The 19,796-nt window shown below is 52.6% G+C and overlaps 5 protein-coding genes across 5 annotated transcripts; 3 read left to right on the forward strand and 2 right to left on the reverse strand.

Moving 5' to 3' along the window:
- Window positions 1-1,354: 1,354 nt before the first annotated feature.
- N7462_009422 (uncharacterized protein) lies at window positions 1,355-1,912 on the reverse strand (the record flags this gene model as incomplete). Its single annotated transcript, XM_057081136.1, has 1 exon — window positions 1,355-1,912. One exon carries the CDS (start codon window positions 1,910-1,912, stop codon window positions 1,355-1,357), a length of 558 nt encoding a protein of 185 aa, XP_056929973.1.
- Window positions 1,913-9,913: 8,001 nt separating this feature from the next.
- N7462_009423 (uncharacterized protein) lies at window positions 9,914-10,193 on the forward strand (the record flags this gene model as incomplete). The annotated part of the gene is given in 2 exon segments (XM_057081137.1): window positions 9,914-9,932; window positions 9,946-10,193. The coding sequence occupies 2 exon segments, from the start codon at window positions 9,914-9,916 to the stop codon at window positions 10,191-10,193; spliced, it is 267 nt and encodes an 88-aa protein (XP_056929974.1).
- Window positions 10,194-10,670: 477 nt separating this feature from the next.
- N7462_009424 (glutamate dehydrogenase) lies at window positions 10,671-12,305 on the forward strand (the record flags this gene model as incomplete). Its single annotated transcript, XM_057081138.1, has 3 exons — window positions 10,671-10,722; window positions 10,896-11,026; window positions 11,100-12,305. 3 exons carry the CDS (start codon window positions 10,671-10,673, stop codon window positions 12,303-12,305), a joined length of 1,389 nt encoding a protein of 462 aa, XP_056929975.1.
- A 531-nt stretch (window positions 12,306-12,836) lies between these two features.
- N7462_009425 (general substrate transporter) lies at window positions 12,837-14,528 on the reverse strand (the record flags this gene model as incomplete). The annotated part of the gene is made up of 2 exons (XM_057081139.1): window positions 12,837-13,288; window positions 13,343-14,528. 2 exons carry the CDS (start codon window positions 14,526-14,528, stop codon window positions 12,837-12,839), a joined length of 1,638 nt encoding a protein of 545 aa, XP_056929976.1.
- A 1,345-nt stretch (window positions 14,529-15,873) lies between these two features.
- On the forward strand, window positions 15,874-19,228 carry nut1 (putative RNA polymerase II mediator complex subunit Nut1; the record flags this gene model as incomplete). The annotated part of the gene is made up of 6 exons (XM_057081140.1): window positions 15,874-16,462; window positions 16,528-16,778; window positions 16,832-16,894; window positions 16,980-17,486; window positions 17,541-18,072; window positions 18,129-19,228. The coding sequence occupies 6 exons, from the start codon at window positions 15,874-15,876 to the stop codon at window positions 19,226-19,228; spliced, it is 3,042 nt and encodes a 1,013-aa protein (XP_056929977.1).
- Between the last annotated feature and the right edge of the window lie 568 nt (window positions 19,229-19,796).

Consider the following 19,796-nt stretch of genomic DNA (forward strand, 5'->3'; position numbering starts at 1 on the left):
TATTCAGGGACGGGATGAACGGAAACGGGTCGTGGACCGAAAGACTGCCCGTCCATCTCGACCCAATGGAAAGGGAAATAGACCGGGAGGGAGAGACAGAAAGAGAAAGAGACTGAGAAAGTGGGTGGTCCTTGGATTGGGTCAATTCGATCTGATCCACAGCGGAACAGCGCAAACTAGTGGGGGTTCGCCCAACGGTGGCCCCCCCTTTCATGGTTCCCAACGCTCTTTTTTCCCTTCTTCGCTGCTTCTTGATCATTGTTGCTTTTGCCTTGTTCTTGATTGGTGGTCTAATGGAGTTAACTAGGGAGCAAACGGGAGCCCGTAGCGAGGGGCCAAAAAGTAAACACGAAACAAAAAAAGGAAAACCTATATAGAACGGCAGACATGGGAACAGAACCGCAAGGCATCTAGCACGGTCCGCTCGCTGGCCAGAGTGGATTGCCTGCTTGAATTCGACCCTCCTTTTTGCTATACTCCACTCCGACGCCAACCACAGCTGAAAGAGAGAAAAACTCCCGGCCGAAATGACGTCCTCGACCAAATAGGGCCTCTTCATTTGTTTCTGTGTCTCTGTGGTTCCCAAGCCTTGCCTTTCCCCCTCGGGTCCCCCCCCCCCCCCCTCTTCCGACCCGAACAGGATCCGACGGGTGTGGTGCCTTGTAATTGAGCGTACCCGTATCGTAATTTTGGCCTTGGTTCTCCCTTTTTTTCCTTCCTGCGATCCCTTTTTTAAGGTCCAATTGGCTATGGCATGTCGGTGGGGGTGGAAACTTAGGGACCGGTGATCACAGCCGCTCTGTTAGGGGAGGAACTGTTGGGCTGAGGATGTACACGGGAATAGATTGTCCATGGATTTCGGTTTCGGTTCTTTCTTTGAGTAGATTAAGAGATATAGAGATGCATATGTATAGAAATAGATAAAGATATATCCTATCTTTATCTATAGATGACCACCAAAATCTAGTTCTTGGAAACAGGAAAAAAAAAAAAAAAAAGTCCGGCCATTCGTCCGGCCAACAGAAATGCACCAGGGGGGTAACAGGGCCAGTGCGCCGAGAACTCTCCGACTCGGCGAAGGGGGAATAAGCCTCATTAAAAATGCGAGGGGGAATTGCGTATCGGAATGACGAGAAAGGGAGAAGACGATCGCTAGACCAATGGGCTCGAAAGACACAATGGACGCCATGTCGCCGGCCCGATGTATGATAATGCTCCGGACAAGACACAAGAGAAAGAGGAGACTGGAGGAACGAGCGGGAACGAAGGAGGAAGAGATGAAAGAGAAGGGGAAAAAAAATAAGGGGTAAAATGGATCAAGACATGTCATAGAAAGGAAGAAGAGGCCTCACGCTCAGCCGCGAGCACTGCGTGGTCGCGAGTTCTGCGAAGACGAGTCGTGCAGGATATCTGGGGCCCGCGGCCCAACCATCCAGTCCTCCATGGCCAGCCACTCACTCCAGCTGCGCTCAGCGGCCTCGATCTCGGCGTCGAGCGGGCCCTGCAGCGGGCGCAAGAAGGGAATGGTCTCCAAGGGGGACATGTCGTAGTCCTTCTTCACGGACGCCCAACCACCGCTCTTGGCGGCAAATAGATAGTTGCGTCGTTCCTGCTCGTGCAACGATCCGACGCCGCTGCCCCAGTCGTCGCCGAAAAATCCATGCAAAACGCCGGGGAAATCCATGCCGGTGGCGACGAGGCGGCGGATGTACGGGATCAATGAGACGGCGGGCGGTCCGGGGGTGTTGGGCCGGCCGAGGCGGCGGGGGTGGGAGTCGTATTGAAGACCGGGTTGGGTTGCCGTTGGAAGGGAAGTTGGATATTCAAGAATGCCGATAGGGCCTGAACCGGGACACTGTGCTGTGCATGGTCCAGAAAATAACGCTGGCAGCTCTGATAGCGCGGATACCATTCGAAGATGTCGAAATTGTCTTCTGTTCGACCAGGCGAGGCGCCGACCAGGCCGATCATCGTGGCCGGGTCGAAATGTTGTGAATTCATGCGGGATGAAGTCGACAATCGGCGGGGCGGTTCTACCGGCGGTCTGTATACAATCCCAGTCTTAGCTCGGACATTCTGAATTTGACCTGTTGGGAAGAGAGAGAAGGAAGACTCTGGTCTGCAGTTCCCTTTTGCAGCGCCTCCTCGTGTTGGAGAAGGAGGGGGGGGGGGGTTGCTCAGCGGGGCTGTTCGGGGACTGAATTGGCCCCAACGGAAGCATTCCAGATTCGCGCGCACGAGGGCCAGGGAGAACGAGGGAGATAGCAAGAGGGGGAGAGCGAGGTAGAGAGCGAGGTAGAGGTAGAGGGAGAGAGAGCGAGAGAGAGAGAGATGTGGGAGGTTAGGAAAGGCGCATGACTCTCATTCCGGCTGGGCAGTGGCAGAGGGGACACGGGGAATGGTTACTTGTTCGAAAAAAGATCCCTACCTCGACGGACCAGGAGAGACACTCGGCGCCGGGAGGAAGGGGCAGTTGGGGAAGGGGGAGCAGAGCGGAAAAGATCTCTGATGGCCCCCAGTCCTCGACCGGGTTGGGGCTTGTTCATGGACATCGGTCAGGGCCATCAAGGGAGCTGGACGAGGGGGAGGAACAGTTGGGCAGGTGTTGGTCCCATTGAGGGGAAAGACGATCCGTTATGAGATGAAAGAACAGCAGACATACATTGCGACGAAGAGCCGGGGAGGAGGAGGCAGAGGCAGAGGAGGAGGAGGAGGCGGAGGGAAGAGGAAGATGGACGAAGGCGAGGATGGAGGAAGAGCAGAAGGAAAGTTTATTCTGGAACGTTCATAGAAGAACAAGGAGGAAAGAAATCGTGCGGAGAGTGGATGCCAATCGTCGACGGAGTATTTAGTATTTTTGGTTTGGAATCGGATCCATCAGAACGGGTCTATCCGGTCAGGCCAATCAGGCCAACGAAGCCCATCGTCCCTCAGATCTCACGGTCGACGGAGAGCCGGAGAGTGGATACGGGATCGATCTAGACGAGGACACACCCAGTCGTCCATCTCGTTCGGCGTGATTGGAGGCTCGGGATGACGGGATGCGTCTTCGAAAAGGTGCATCGTTGATGAATTATGGTCCTCGGCACTCCGCAGGTGGTGATGCTGTTGTTCATCTTTTTTTTTTCCTTTTAAAAGTTTGTGTCTCTCCCTCGCTCACTTTGTGTATGTGTGTGCGTGTCTGTCTGTCTCTCCTCTTTGGGTTCTTCCCGTCGTCAATATATAGTGTGCGAGATACGACCCGGATACAGAGCAATTGATCTATAACTCGACGAGATCAAGTTCCAAATATCTCCATACGGTGCATAACCCTTCTGCACTGGTCACCAAAGGGACCCCTGTGCTTTCGATTCCCACGGTTCACGGGTCCTCCAGACCCGCCGCGGACTCTACAAACTAGGGTATCGTCCCCGAGCCTCCTTCACATGGGTCCGATTCGGCTAATAGATACAGGCCCATTCGGATCCATGGGTACGGAGAGATACGCGACACAGGAATACACGGTGATACACGGTACCCTCTGTACCTAATCGTCGATAATTGTGAATTGCGGATTCCTGGCTCTCTTGCTCCGTTTCGGGCTCGCGTCTGCCCCAGTGACTTGGGATCCTCATAGTCCAAAAGCCAAGGCTGGGCGCCCTTGCGGGTAACGCTGCATATAGTAAGAGAGTTAAGAGAGATCTCAATCGGCCCGTTCGCCACTCTCATTGGCCCGCCGAATCGAGACGGCGTCGATTCTAATAACCATCCTTTACCCACCGTCTCCTTTTCTCTGCCATGGTGGCGGCCAATCCATCGCCATTTGGATTTGACTTCCCCCCCCCCCTCTTCTTCTTCTTTTTTTTTTTTTTTTAAAAATCCTCTCTGTTGTTTTCTAGGGCCATGCAGATCGGATACACTACCGAGACAGACTAGAAAGAAAGGGAAAAGAAAAAGGGGGGGAGGGACTACGCTGGGAACCGGGGCGTACTTGCTGGGCGATGCGCCTATCGACGACCTCTGAGGGTTGCTTGCTGCAAGGTGTCTAGTCATGATTGGAATTCATCGTCCACGAGGACACCTGCTGGTGCATGAATACTGCTCACATTTCATACCCCATAGCTCATGGTCCATCACTTATAGCTTCCTGCGCATCGACGACTTAGGATGCAGCATAGCGATGCCGTCACCCATCCCAGACGACTGGTCAGATACCGGCACTCCTTCCCCACTTCATATATAGATTCACCATGTGCCCTTTCCTGCACATCAATATCATTATTCTGCAGGCCTCGATAGTGGCTGACGAATCCACTGTCAGGAACAGAGCGTTCATATACGCGCTCAGCTGTCATCTCACCATCTATCTCACTCCTTTAGTCCGGTTAACTCTTGGTGCCTGCTCTTCCTACCCAACCCCCCTGACTGGTAAAGGGGCCGGATAGGTTGGGTCCAGGGGTCCAGGGGTATGGAGTCGACAGAGACCCAAACCTATGCTGGATACCGACCTTCGAAGCCGGCGGCGTACATGCTAACCCATCTCCATAGGCAAGCTCATCCACTTTCCTGTTTCCCCCCAATTCAGCCCGATGAATTGTGCGATGGTGGCGCTACATGCCGAATGGACCCGAGCATGACCTCGTCGAACGGGCCAAAAGGATCGATCCTGCACGGATCGAGTTGGTCGATGCGGAATATATTAAAACAAAACCAGATCCACAAATTCACCACAGGAAACCGAATCCAGCAAGGCACGGACAGCCGAATGGCCGGGGTTATTCCGCCGAACCAGTTGCCTTTCTGCTTTCTTTTCCCCGCCCCTTTCTACATACTTGTTGATAAACTATGTACACGTGTACCCACCTCAAAATACAGTTATCAATAGGCCTTGTTTCCCCGATCATGTCTTCAAGCTCCGGCGTTATGCGTAGCGTAAATAGGGAGAAAAAAAAAGAGAGATAGAGAGAGAGACGCGGAGACGAGAGAGAAAGAGGCACACGATCTCAGATGGATCTCGCAGCGAACGCAGGGGCCACCCGTCGAGCTGTGAGCCTTGCCCCCTGATAGCGGAGCCCTCAAGCTACGGCCCAATCGTAATAGTTCCCAGACGAGCAAGTGACAGAGCCGATCACGGATCCCGGAGCATGGATCACCAAGCCCGTCCAGTACTAGGAAGGGAGTGGTGGACGCGATCCACAATAATTACGAATGGATTGGTGCTGGATCGAAGCCCCCTCGATGCCCAATGGGCCTGTTTGAAATTTAGTACGGAATGCGGAGGCGTGGGATGGGGGAGAGAAAAACCACAGCTCTCGACTACGTGGGCTCCATTCGTAGTAGTAGCAGGAACAATACGGAATACGGAGTAGTTCACGGGAATTGAAGCATTCCCCTTTTCTGGAGTCGATATGCTGCGGGTCCCGCCAGCTGCACGAAATCCTCGGAGGCGGGCCAGAAACCAGGGGGTAAATTCAAAGAGCAGATCGGGATTAGAGAGTTGTCAACACTCCAGTACCGAGCACAGGGGAAACTGCCGATTGCCAGGTTGGGGGTTGATTCTTTGAGGTCGGGGACTAGAGCTCTCAACTGCTATTCCGGGCAACGATTGCCTGGGGACTGTTCAACCTGACGCAGGAAACCCTGTTCCTGGCTGTTCCCCCTTTCGATCTTTCAATCTTTCAATTCCCCCGAGGATCCACTAGCGATTCCCGTATGACAGGTTGGGTCTATGGGGTTGACCCTGTCTTGGGGGAGTCCTCGTCATACACTAGCATCTGACAAGACTGAGACATGCTCATCGAACGAAGAGATTTCGACTCAAAATAGACGGTCAGCTTAGAATGATATTCGGAATTGCGATTGGTTAATTCTGTAATCGCCATCGCAAAACCGTCCTGTTCTCCCCCACCCCCCTTTTTTTTTGTCTCTCTCTCTCTCTCTGTCTCTAATTTTCCGGGATTACCTCTCCCGGCACAGCCGCACCAAGTGTCGACCTACGGCCATATTCCTCTCAGGCGTGATCTGCGGAATCAAAATTCGTCGTCCGCAAAGTGCTCTGCACTGCTCCTGCGGCTGCTGTTCCAGGATATGCATGAGGGCCACTTGAAATCGGTGGTCGATCCTTTGGCGCCGGAAGCCCAAGCTCTATTCCTGCTTTTCTGAAATTAAAGCCTTCGGCGAACCATGGGCCGAGGCGGCTTGTTCTCAACAACGCCTCTCAATATCTCACTCCAAAAAAAATACATATCTCTTGGCTTTCGGCTTTCATCGGGGGGAAAGGGGGGCGGGGGCCAGATTGAAGCCCAATGGCTGGCGACCGGGGCTTGTATCGAGGTGGTGGACTTTGTCTTCGAACACGAGCACCGTAGATGTTGAAATCCTTGGCGCTGGAGTCCAATCGACAATGCTTTGTTCCCAATAGGGCCTCTGACTGTTCACTTGTTGGAGACCGTCATGCTTATTTTCCTCGGCTCCCGCGCTCCTGCCCGATGGCCGAAGACATTTAAATGTTAGCCTTTTTCATTGTTTTTTTCCCCGAACTTTTTGAGAGGGGAGGGAAGAAGAGAGATCTATTGGTTCGCCGTCACTGAAAATAGATCCATGATGGCCACGACGATGAATGATATCGGCTCTGCTAAGACTCACAGACTTGGATTTTATCGCGCAGAACCCTTTGATCCATTGCCAACACATCTAGAGGGTTGGTCTGCACCAGGATTCGGCATGGTTCGCATGAAATCCATTCTTATGCACCTCCTCGATCACCTCGTGCTGTTGGGTGGTGAAGCTCGTTCTTTGTTTTCCGTACTCCGCACTGGGAGGATGCATGTTGCATCAGTAGCTCAGTAGCGGGCGCATCAAGTCAAGGCGATTCCAAATCCTGGTCCATTCCCGCCCCCAATGACCCGTCCCGGGCCGAAAAGAAAAATTGATCTATCGACTTTGCAGACCGCTGCGAACAAATGCCGGCGCAGCGCACCGCCACTTTCTAAACCCCCGAGGTGAAGACGGCGATGATCGCCCGTAGCAGTGCCCGTCGTAAAGCGTAGCACATGATACTTGTCAGTTTGCCACTGACGCCATGAAGGAAAGCAAAGGGCCACTGGCACGATGAGGCAAACGTGCAGGCAGCACGGAGTATGGACGTCGCGATCCCGCACTCGGCCGGGAGACCGCGATACATCCCGTAGATGACGATCTCGAGTAACAGTAATGTGTCATGGAGGCGACGTCGGGTATTTTCGATTTGGCTTGATAGGAAAACAGAGAGGGATTGAATGACGTCCTATTATTATTCACAGGGTCTTGGAAGGGGGGGGTCTCCATTGCGGAGTCCGCCGATGCCCATGCGAGTCTTCCCCGCAAGCGCGATGGGGTCAGGTAGGACTCGTGGAATGGGCTAATCCTCTGTAAGGGAAGTGGGGGTAGGAGGCGATCCGGTGGATTTGCGGGTATGTTTATTCTGGTTGGATTAGACTGCTTGTCTTATTTTCATGTTTCTAAATTTCGTCTTGCTGGAATCCGGGGTTGAAGTGAGTGGGACGGGCGGGGACAGGGATCGGTTCCTGGCGGGTGGAACGTTCCACCGATTGTTCTGTGGATGCGCGAGAGTTGTTTGATCGGATTAAGGGCATGAATATACTAGATAGAATTTTGGAGCCAGGTTTTGGAGGTTTCACGGATTTCGTGTGGTCTCTGAATTTGTGGTGCCGTTTGAATCCATCCTCTGGCATCTACAAAGAGCGGCGTCCTTCGTATAGCAGCAGGTGAGTCCATGGCATGCAACTGGAGCCGGATAATTAAGCATGGTGCTATTAAGAGAAGCGCAAATAACTAGAGACATCTTGCCAGTGACAGGTCATTACCGAGGACATAGGCCATCATGATTGCTGGCTAGTTTTGATCAATCAACAGCCTTGGATTGAACTTGAAGTTCTATACACATTGGCAAGGAAAGATGCGCCAGAATATTATTAGCTCCACAAACTAGGCACAGGTAGGCTGCCTTGGATAGAAATAAGGTGGTGGCTGTCTTTAAAAGCTCGAGAAGTGAAAGTGAAACTTTTCCCTTAGATAATGGTGGCTCCGAAACTACTATATAAATTCTCTCCTCTCTTATACACCCACCGGGGGTGGGGACTTCTCCTCGCGTCCACCGCAAATTTGACACACCAAATGTACAAATCAGTGATCCTAAAACTGATGAGATAGCCCGCATGCGCATACACCATGCAACTAACGAGGTTAGTTAGAGGAACTAGCTTTTCTGAGAATGAGCAAAGGAGGGGGGAGGAGGCGCTAGAAGCTTAGGCGGCGGGGTGTCTCCATGTGAATGTAGTGCTTTTTTTTTTATTGTATGAACACTGACCCATAGGCCGAGAAGGGTAATAGCAAGCATATCTGGACAGTGCGTCGGGGGTATTTCCGTTGTTGTAGTTTCCATCAAGAATGATGTGGGTGGGTAGGGAAGGTTCTTCATGGGCGCGGGGGAGGGGGAGTTATAGCGACTACTATTTTAGAGCGAACTCGGCAGAGGCAATGATTTGGTCATTTTATTCGTCCTTCATTTTCTCGCCGTTGAATGGAATGCCATCAGGATTGCCAAAGAGGGCAGGACGAGTTGATTATGGTGTGTGTGTGCGAGTGTTGTGGTTTACGTGAACTCAAATGTCAAGATCTATGGGAGACCGAGTCTGATTTTGAGACTTGCTCGTGCAGCTCACCTGCACGGTCGATCATGCGCCGTAGTGACAAGGAAGAAGTGGTAGATCGGCGGCCTTGGGCTGCAGCTGGACGCCGGTACCGCCGATTTAATCTCAAGTCCAAATCCATATACCTTGGGCGATAATCGGGGCGCTGAATGTATAGTGTTGTATAGGATCAGGATCACTCGCGGGCAAACGCATCAGTCGGCTGGCTAGGATCCCGGTCTTCAGGGCCCTTGGCATCACACGACATAGTTTGGGGGCAATTTCGATCTGAACATTGTTATTGGTGGCGCTCCTAAGCGCAGCGTCGGAAGCGCCATTGACGAGGCCAGCCGTGGTGGCGCCCTGTCAGGGGTAGGAGACCAGGGTGATATTGACTACAGACCAGGAATGTTTTGAAGATTGCATAAATCGGGCGAGTCTACAAGGTATAGGATGGAATCCGGGTATTCTATATGGTCTGTCGTCTGTATCGTGGTTGGGATCTTGTCCATTGTCGGGTCTCGGGCCAGCCGAAGTTTAGCCATGTTCGAATTACCCCTCTACCCCTCCACCCCTCCAAACTACCATAAGACCCCGGTGGCGGGGAGGGAAAGAGGGGTAATTCCGCGGTGCCGAGTACGGGGCCCGGTGAAGCAAAGGCACGAAAAGACACGGGTTGGGAAGGACTCGCAATTTGCTTGTGCCTTCTGCCTTCGATGAGAGGGCCTGATAAAGCAGAACGGACCAGTGGCAAGCATCATCCGCGTTTTTGTGAGTCAAGCGGATTGAAAAATTCAATCGGGCGATCAGATAAGGTGGTGGAGCCGCCGGAAGTCACCACGCCCAGTGGCCACTCACGTCGAGTCGTCAATGGGTGGTTAAGCGCTAACGGACTGGCGGACGTGGATACTCCGGCCCTATGCTTCAGGCTGTCCTCGTTCGAGGCTACCACCTACTCAAACAAGCCAAGGCCCTGCATTCTTCCGGTGCCAAAGTCACTCGAATCCTCAGAAGGTGCAGATTCTCCGTTTGCGGGAGAGGGGCACGTGACTCCGGTTTGCCGGCTCGTCGCTTAAGTAACATCGTTATGTAATCGCGGTCGCTTCAAGTCACGAGCGCCGAGTCTGTTCACTCTATTCGCATGTCGCGCCGCTGCAATGCAATTGAGGACATCATACGATCAATCTTCTGCCCTCCCGCTCTGCCTCCCGCTCTCTCCGCATTTGCTGATCCGCGCACAGAACATGGAGCGCGCAATGCGAGGTTAATGTCCCAGGTTACATTAGCGCGGGTTGGACCAAGTACTTCGGAGAGGACCGATCCGATGGGACCAGGACGCCGACTCGCCCAACCAACGAGGAGCAGGACCATATTGATGCACACCCGACCACGAAATTGACACGGAACGAACAGGCTGGGCAGATCCTGGATCCGGGACCAGGACAGGGCCTTCAGTGCGGTGCCAGTGGTGGCCGTCCGAGAATCTGTGGACCACTAATGGGCGCTGTGTACCAACCCGCGTAGCCGCCACCACAGATAAGCAATCTGTGACCTTAAAGGATAACCAAATCCAGCGTGGGCCCCGAACTTCGGACGTTCTTCCCACGGAAACCATTGGCCTCCTCACGGCGACACGGTTGCCTCCCCTCGTCCGCTTGTCTCCCAGGGAAGAATGGTCCCTGGAGCAGACGGCCAGCGGGCGGGCTGATCAACTCCCGTTTTCTTTTCCCCGTCCACGTTGTCCGGACACTCACGTCCGACTCCGGCTTTGCGTCCTCCCCGCCCCTCCCCCCCCCCATCTCCGGCACATAAGGTTGTGTCTATATATTCGGTAGAACCCTCGCCTGCTTCTCTTCTCTTCTTCTTACTCTTCTCCATCCTGAGAATCCCTGGGCCATCCTTCCTCTTCAACCCACCTTTCACCTTCGATCTATACCCCCGTGATCGCCAAGCCGATCATCCTGAAAGTACTACACAAGGAAAGGAAGACAAAACGCCGAAATGACTGCCCAGAACCTCCCCTCCGAGCCTGAGTTCGAGCAGGCCTACAAGGGTATGTTTGATCCTTTTTTTTTGCCTTTACTACTACTCCCCAGCCCCTCAATGCCTTATCTTTTACCCCTCCAAAAGAATTGAACTACCCCTCGGGAGTTAATCTTTTTTCCATCGGCATTCTCGGCAAGTGGTTCTTCGGGAAGTGGCTCAGCTAATCATCCCGAACTACAGAGCTCGCTTCCACCCTGGAGAACTCCACCCTGTTCCAGAAGAAGCCTGAGTACCGCAAGGCCCTCCAGGTCGTCTCCGTCCCCGAGCGCATCGTCCAGTTCCGTGTTGTCTGGGAGGATGACAAGGGTCAGGTAAGCTACTTGATTCCCCAGTCTTGAGTTTCTTTTAAAAAGGAAACCTCAATTAATCATTATCTCCTCGCAGGTCCAAATCAACCGCGGTTTCCGTGTTCAGTTCAACTCCGCCCTCGGCCCCTACAAGGGTGGTCTCCGTTTCCACCCCTCGGTCAACCTTTCCATTCTGAAGTTCCTCGGCTTCGAGCAGATCTTCAAGAATGCCCTGACCGGTCTCAACATGGGCGGTGGCAAGGGTGGCTCCGACTTCGACCCCAAGGGCAAGTCTGACAACGAGATCCGCCGCTTCTGTGTCTCCTTCATGACTGAGCTGTGCAAGCACATTGGCGCCGACACTGACGTCCCCGCTGGTGACATCGGTGTCACTGGCCGTGAGGTCGGCTTCATGTTCGGCCAGTACAAGAAGATCCGCAACCAGTGGGAGGGTGTCCTCACCGGCAAGGGTGGCAGCTGGGGTGGTTCTCTCATTCGTCCCGAGGCCACCGGCTACGGTGTCGTCTACTACGTCGAGCACATGATCAAGCACGCCTCCGGCGGCAAGGAGTCCTTCGCTGGCAAGCGCGTCGCCATCTCCGGCTCCGGTAACGTTGCCCAGTACGCCGCCCTGAAGGTCATCGAGCTTGGCGGTTCCGTCATCTCCCTGTCCGACTCCCAGGGTGCCCTCGTCCTCAACGGCGAGGAGGGCTCTTTCACCCCCGAGGAGATCAACCAGATCGCCGCCATCAAGGTTGAGCGCAAGCAGATCTCCGAGCTGGCCTCCACCGCTGCCTTCGCCTCCAAGTTCAAGTACATCCCCGGTGCCCGCCCCTGGACCAACATCACCGGCCGCATCGATGTTGCCCTTCCCTCCGCCACCCAGAACGAGGTTTCCGGCGACGAGGCCAAGGCCCTGATCGCCGCTGGCTGCAAGTTCATCGCTGAGGGCTCCAACATGGGCTCCACCCAGGAGGCCATTGATGTCTTCGAGGCCCACCGTGAGGCCAACGCCGGCGCCGCCGCCATCTGGTACGCCCCCGGCAAGGCCGCTAACGCTGGTGGTGTCGCCGTCTCCGGTCTCGAGATGGCTCAGAACTCCGCCCGCGTCAGCTGGACCTCCGAGGAGGTTGACAGCCGCCTCAAGGGTATCATGGAGGACTGCTTCAAGAACGGTCTCCGCACTGCTGAGGAGTACGTCACTCCCGCCGCCGGTGTCCTTCCTTCCCTGGTCGCTGGTAGCAACATCGCTGGTTTCACCAAGGTTGCTGAGGCCATGAAGGACCACGGTGACTGGTGGTAAATCAGTCGCTCTCACCCAAATAATATTTCTTGATGGAATACGGGTCGTGGGCCCGGTGAACTAGCTCTTCCGAGAGCTGGCGCCGTTTATGCATTTCCTTTTAAAACTTTTTTTTCATGTCGAGCGGGTATATAGAGGCGCTGGTCTTTTGCTTCTGTCTTTTTCTATCTTGTTGCATTTGAGATGATATTCCCACTTGAGCATCGCTACTTTGGTCTGCTTTCGGGTTTGTCGTGATGATAATGAAATTGAATGATGATTCCAAGAAAAATTATCTGCTTCTCCCTTCATAAAGTAATTACTGTAAGAATCAAACCCAGAATCAATAATATCATGAGAATCTACATAAATCCAGGATCCGTTTTCATTGAGGATTCAAACCTCATGTTAGATTTCGCCATACTTATCGATCGAAAAGGCATTCATTCATTAACTTCCATTCAGCTCCAATTCCCAGCGGCCTTGTTATTGCAAGTTCCGCTGTGGAGCTAGAGTTAAGCTACAGGAGACTTGACATGTATGTTGAAATTGTCAGACCTCTCGCTCCTGCTCGGACGGTCTGGGCTCAGGCAGTTTGTGCTCCGTAGCGTAGGCCTCCGCGGCGCGTCGCTCGGCCACAGTAACATATTTCTTGAATTGCCGAGTAGGCACCCGATTCATGAACAGCTCATCCAACTCCTCATAGGTGCGCATGCGAGTTTCGGGAACACAGAAGTAGGCACCAAGGATGAAAAAGACCATGAATCCTCCAAACACGAAGCCAATCTTGGCCTTCAGATTGCCGTAGCCGGGGTTGAAGATGTAGGGAGCGACAAATGACCACATCGTGTTTACGGCGTTGGAGACGATCAGTGAGATGGCGAGGGTTTTGGTTCGCAAGATAGAGGTTGGCACTTCGCCGGCGATTGCGTAGACATTTGACCCAACGCCGATGTTAAAGAAAAAGTTATACATTGTATAAAAGCCGACAGCGGCGGTCACGCCTATGGTCTTATTAGTAGATGCTTGGAACAAAATGTCGGAGACGGCCTACATACCGGGAGTACTAGTTACTGATCCTGAGATACCCATGCAAAGCAATAGGATAGTCAAGCTGATACAGCCCCATAGGAACATCGGGCGTCGACCAAAAAAGTCACCGATCAGGAAAGAGCAGGTCGCGCCAGAGATAGACAAGATCTGGGCGCCGATCTGAAGAAGGAAAGACTGGCGGTCTCCGATACCAAGATATTGATACATCAGAGAGCCGTAGTTTTGAACGAATCCCAGGCCAGCCATCGGCTCTGCCAGGAACACAAGAATAGCAATCAAAGTTCGTCGAAGATTAGTGCCGCGGAAACACTCGATATACGTTGATTCCTGCTTCGATTCGGCTTCCTCCAGAGTAAGCTTGATTCGCTCCAGATGGCCGTCCGCATCGCTAGGCTCGGAGTAAAGACGACCAAGCACCTTGCGTGCAGCCTCAATTTTGCCCTTCCGGACAAGATAGATTGGTGACTCTGGCATGAAGAGTTGCCCGATGAAGCCAATGACAGCGAATCCCCATTGAGCGCATATAAGCGCCTTCCACGACCAATCGTTGTCCCATTGCGAGGTATAATACGTCATAATTGCGGAGATGAAGGGTCCAATGCACTGTGAGAGGTTACAGAAACCGATCACAGATGCACGGATCGCGAGCGGCGAAATGTCAGCAACATAAGCCGTGCAAAGGTTAAGGAAGACACCAATCGCCACAAAGTTCATCATCTTGCCTCCGAAGAACATTCCAATTGATGTAGTAGCGAACTCCACGCCGACAGAAGCGATGTTAATGGCGCAGGCAGTGATCAGGATCGGCTTGGTACCGAAGATATCAGCCAGATATGACGAGACCCAAGCACCGAGAATAGCAGCAGCATTTCCACCGCCGCTGAGAGCCGACTGCCACTTTGTCTCGATGAAATAGCTCCCATCCGCATCAACCTTGCCGAAACGGCGCTTGAATTCCGCAATACTGATCACCGAGCCTGCGGACTGATTTTCAAAGCCACGCACGATAAGAGTCCATAGCATGAGACCGATCCAGGACAGAAGCCAAGGGTCCTTGTTGAGCGTTTGCCAGTAGGAACGATTGTGCTCCTGCTGCTGGATGGCACGACCATGGATTTCATTGGCATTTGGCACTCTTGTAGTGTTCTCTTCCCAATTTTCGCCGATTTGGCCTTCGTTGGTCTTCTCCATTATGGAAGCCGGCAGAGAAGTCGCTGGCCGCTGATTTCAAAAAGACAAACTTGCCTGCCGTCTTCAGCGAGAGGGGAAGCTATCTTTTTTAAAGTGCTGATCATGCCCGCGTTTCTCGTTCGGATATCCCGAACCGATGGCTGAGATTCCGGGGTAGTGAACAGTGCGGGGTCTCCACGCTCGCACCATCAATATGCGAGGTAAGACAGGACTCGGTCCATTAATGACCGAAGTATGCCAGAATTGACATTGATTGGCCCCAGCGCCTGGCGATTTTGTCTCTTGGCTCCCTTGAAATGATTAAGTATGTAAGGCGTAAAGCCACGGGGAGGAAATGGGCTGATCGGTACGTGGCCCTCGATCCCGGGCCGTAAATTGCTTCCGAGAAGACCTGAATACGGATTGTGGCCATTAGCAATCACAAGCGGCAGTTCCAACAACAGATACGAGGTCGGCTTGACGTGATCGTGGAAGCCGTGCGTACGCGTTCGGTATTTCTGGGCGGCGAGCAGAACTGAATGATGGCATTTCCAGTCAAACTAAATGCCGGTCAAACTAAATGCCGGTCACCACGGTTTCTCATATTTCATTTGAAAAAAAACCCCCTGGATTCCGGAGCAAGTGGTGTTTTGAGGAAACTCGATAGACAACGCTAAGAAAGAAAGGTCTTCTGTATTGATGCGACTCACAGTCGGGCAAAAACAAGCGTTAGGCCCCAAAATATTGTACCACTATGGGTAGCAATTGCTGGACTATCTGGACCGTCCTTTTCCAGTTTCCACAACTTATAGTGTACAGGAGGGCGAGGGTTGGTCAACTATAAGCCCACGAAATGGAATGCTGTCTCAGCTGAGCCTCGTACATGGAAATCAAAGGCTCTTCTCTCTTTTTTTCCCTCTTGAACATAGTCTTCTGTTGCAGCAATATTGAAGGTGGTAAAGTGTTTGATTTCTTTCTACTGGGGCCTTTAGCGGCCTAGTGTTCCAGGCTTCCTGTTCTAATGTCCAGTGAGCCACCACTCCTCCCTTGAACCTGAGCATCTCAATGGATACATTCCTGTCTGTCTTATTTCGCTGTCCATGAAACCACGATCGGGAGGCCAACAAGAGATCGTGCTTTCTTCGTCTTTTCTCGGGAACCCCCACGTGACCAGGGCCAATCTCTGTGTGCACGTGACTATCACCAAACAAGGCCGTTCCCTTCTCCGCCCAATCGGGGATCAAGTCGGACCATTCACAGGCGCCAAAATGGGCAGAATCATCTCATGATCAAGCAGCCAGTTATATATCACCAGTAGATCCGATCTGGGCGTGGTGTGCTCAGCAAGATCTCAATGCTGCCAGACATGGCATCTTCCGAACAGTGGAGGACCTTCCTCCATCGATGTTTGGCGCATCGCGTAGACGTCGACGAATTCAAAGACCTGTTCAAATTGATGCTGTCCCGCGCTCCTGTCAACGAAAGCGAACTGCTTGACCTGCTGCTCGAAGCTCGCGCCGCATCTAACGTGACCTGGGATCCCTTGCTGCCGGTCTATCTTGACGGGCTATGTAAGACGGGCCAGGTCAAGGCGTCGGCCGCGCTGGCTTGTCTCTTGAAGCATTCATCCATCCGCCCGAAGTCGGAAGCCCTAAAGGGCAAGGTCTCGACACTCATGACCGATATCAAAGTCATTCAAGATGTTATGCTTTCAATATCCGCCGGGGTCATCCCAACATCGATCGACGAGGTGGCCGACCTTTATGCAGCAACTGTTGAATGGATTATGGCCGTGGTTGCGTGGCATAATGCCAACCTTGACGTGTCGCAGCAAACGGGAGGTTTTTTTAGCTCTCCTGATGCTGTGTCTTTGTTCGAGTCTCTTGGCATTCTGCTCGCTGCACTGTCGGGCACGGCGAAGGGCCTGGAGATGCTGTCCAGTGATCTTCATCAAGGTATGTACAACTGACAGAACCATATGGTGAAAATAGAGACTAAAAAGGCTTTGGTGTATTCTCAGGCCTGAAAACCAAACTAGGCCAGGCTCTTTCATCCTACCTGCCCCTGTGTGTTGATGTATCCTTACCTCTGCGGCACCGACTTGACACTTTGCAGAAGGAGTTCAATCTATATGGGCAGCAACCCTCAAAGTCGTCGAACCACCCGGCAATCGACGGCATGAATGTCAATGCGCTTCAGTTCGAATCTGGAGTGATGGATGGCCCGGTTATCAATACTAGAGCTGGCCTCTATGTATATATCAATTCCATGGTTAGATCATATTCCGCATGCTTTTTGGGGACAGATACTGATTTTTGCTACAGCTTGTGGGGCGTCCATTGGTCGACGATTCTATATTACTAAACTATCTCACCAACCGCTACGAGGTAAGCCTTTTTATCTCGTTGTGCCCTTCCCTTGGTCCCGTTCTAGATTCTCGTGGGAGCAAACATCTCATGCTTTGATGTATAGGGCCACCAAGAAGTTCTCGTGGAGGAAATCATCACAGCAGCCTTTGATGTCTTGTCCAATGGTGTCTATCGCAATGAATCCAGCCGAACAATGTTTCTCTTTCGATCTTTTTTAGTCAACAAGCTTCCGGCCTTCTTCGCCGCGATGACAGCAGCATCCATGATGCCAATCCAGGTGGAGCTATGTGTTAGCCAAGCACTCAGCCGTCTTGACCCGAATGCTTTCCCCTCTTTCTCTCAGGTGTTCTCCATGCAAGGAAGTAGCGTTCTTTCAGATGCCCGCCAGGAGTTCTTGTTCGCGTGTGCGTCTCATCGGCTGATCCAGGAATCAAGCATCGAGCGGCTTCTAGGAGAAAATCCTATGCAGACCCTGCCCGGGGGTGGCCCTTATCAGAAGGATGATCTTGTGTCCCAGATCAACAATAATCCTGAACGCGCAGAGCAATTGATCGGCGAGATTGAATCGATGGAGGGTAATGCGGGCGCTATCGTTGGCGCGATCACAGATGTTTGTCCCAAAGCCCCTCCCAATTCCTTACTGCGTCTCTAACTTGATGACTAGGTCATTTTCAATCTTTGTAATCAAAAAGAAACTATGACCCTGAAAAATATTTGTAACTCCCTCTCGCGACGCCCGCAGACCCTGGACGTCATCCTTCTTTTCCGAACCACAAAGCAGGTTCTACAGCCTCTTTGTGCTCTTCTTGATTCTTGGCATTGGGATGAAGACCAAAGCGAGAACCAGCCTGTGTATGATGAGTTTGGCAGCATCCTACTCTTGGTTCTCGCTTTCAAATACCGCTATGACCTGAGCCCCTCCGACCTTGGTATCTCGAGTAACGGGTCATTCTTGCTAAAGTTATTGGATCGAGGCTCATGCAATCAGAAACTCAATGAGCTGAGCGAGAAGCAGAACAAGGACCTTGGTGCATGGATTGCGGCATTATTCATCGCAGAGGGGATCAATGAGGAAACCATGTCCTCTTGCAGTCCCCAGGATTTTTATATGCTTGTTGCAACATTGTTCGACCAGAGCGTCGGGGCATGCGAGTCTGGGAAATTGGATTTCGAAACCTTGAAGGGTGGTTTTGAATGTGAGAGAATCTGCCGGTCTATATGGACATTGCTCATTATACTAACCTTACTGTAGATCTCCTCGAGCCCTTCTTACTGCCGTCCCTAGTCGTCGCACTGACCTGGCTCGGTAATCATATCTGGGAATCAGAAACAGACCCTACGATTCCCTTGAAGACACTATATTCCTTAGTCAAGCCCAGCTCAATCTCCGGCGAAGCACAGGCTATCCATCAGACTGTACTCAACATTACTGCACGCCCTCTGGAGGAGCAACTCAAAGACGTTCGAACCAGACACCAATCCCGCTCGGACATCAAACCCATACTCGATGCCATCGATCCATACCTTGCCTTCCGGCGCGTCGGCAGCTGCCACCGCTCTGAACTCGACAATTGGACTACCCAGACGGCCGGCGGTCTGTCCGGTAGCATTCGCAATACCCTACAGTCGCTCGTGCTCTGGAGCACTAACTCCGAAATTTCCTTGCAGCCGCAAGCCTACACGCACCGACAAATTCTAGCAGGAGTGCGCATTCTCGGTGCTGCGCGCGTCCTGGACGTCCTGCTCGACGAGTTGAAACAGCAGACGGAGGCCGGCAGCGGTGACCTGGCCCTTGACATTGTAGCGACGATGGTATGTGCCCCGATGGCGGAGTCGTTCGCGGTTGACCAGAACATCTGCCACCCGGTCGACTCTACCAAAGAGGCATTGCCTCGCTGCTCCATACTCTCCCTGCGCGACGCCCTGGCCCTGCGGCACGAGAACGTTCCCAAGGTCTCGGAGCAGGACCCCCTGCGTGCGGAGGTCATCGTCCGCCTCTGGCGACGAGTCAGCATTCTCGCCGCTCCGCCGTCGCAAGTCTCCAATATCGACGTCAGCAACATAATCCAGAATATGGATCTCGGCGTCGACGGCCAGGACCGGATGGACTTAGAACCGACGGCGGGTGGAGTCGGCGACGAAGATCCAGATAATATCAACCAGATGTTGGACAAGGCTGCCGCTGCGGCCGCAGCTGGCATGGATAGCAGTGTTGGTGTGGACGTGGGGCAGGACATGGGGCTTGGTGCAGAGGGTGGTGGCATGGATGCTATCGACGATGTGCTCAACGCGGCGGATATGGCCGTGGGGAATCCGGAGTTCTTGGACTTGGACATGGAAGGAATGTTTTGAGTAGCACGGCTCTGCACTGGTTTATATAGATAGACAAATATCGACCTATTGAATTCTGACTTCTTATTCCTGTAGGACAAAATCGAGTAGTCACGACCTGGCATAATATGGACATCTCAATATCTTTCCGTTCTATTCCCATTCTAGGGGCACTCAAGCTGCGTGCTGTGAAGCCCTACGGTGCCTCTATGAAACCCCCAGTTCTCCCGATCGCTTCACGACTTGAGCCGTAACCTTTTGTGCATTATCATATTCCATGCGCAAGACCCAATATGCGTGTTTAACCAATGAAATTGGTTCTATCGCGAAAGTCAGTGATAATCCGCTATCCCGATTGCCGTATGGAGATACACATACAAATATGCAGCTCACTTTCAACTTTGGATGCGAGCTTTGGGATCCCAGAGTGCGGGTACATTATCTCTAGCAAGTCCATGGGCTTGGGAATGAGTCCACGACGCGCCTCAGTCGAAATGGGGGCTGCTGCGACAACAGAAGAGAGGAAAATTGAAGCGATAATGGCAGTCAGCTTCATTGTGTCTTCGATGCAATCTACTACGAGGCGTGT

The sequence above is a fragment of the Penicillium macrosclerotiorum genome (genome assembly GCF_028827735.1).
Source record: "Penicillium macrosclerotiorum strain IBT 26536 chromosome Unknown utg000009l_segment0_segment0, whole genome shotgun sequence".
NCBI lineage: Eukaryota > Fungi > Ascomycota > Eurotiomycetes > Eurotiales > Aspergillaceae > Penicillium > Penicillium macrosclerotiorum.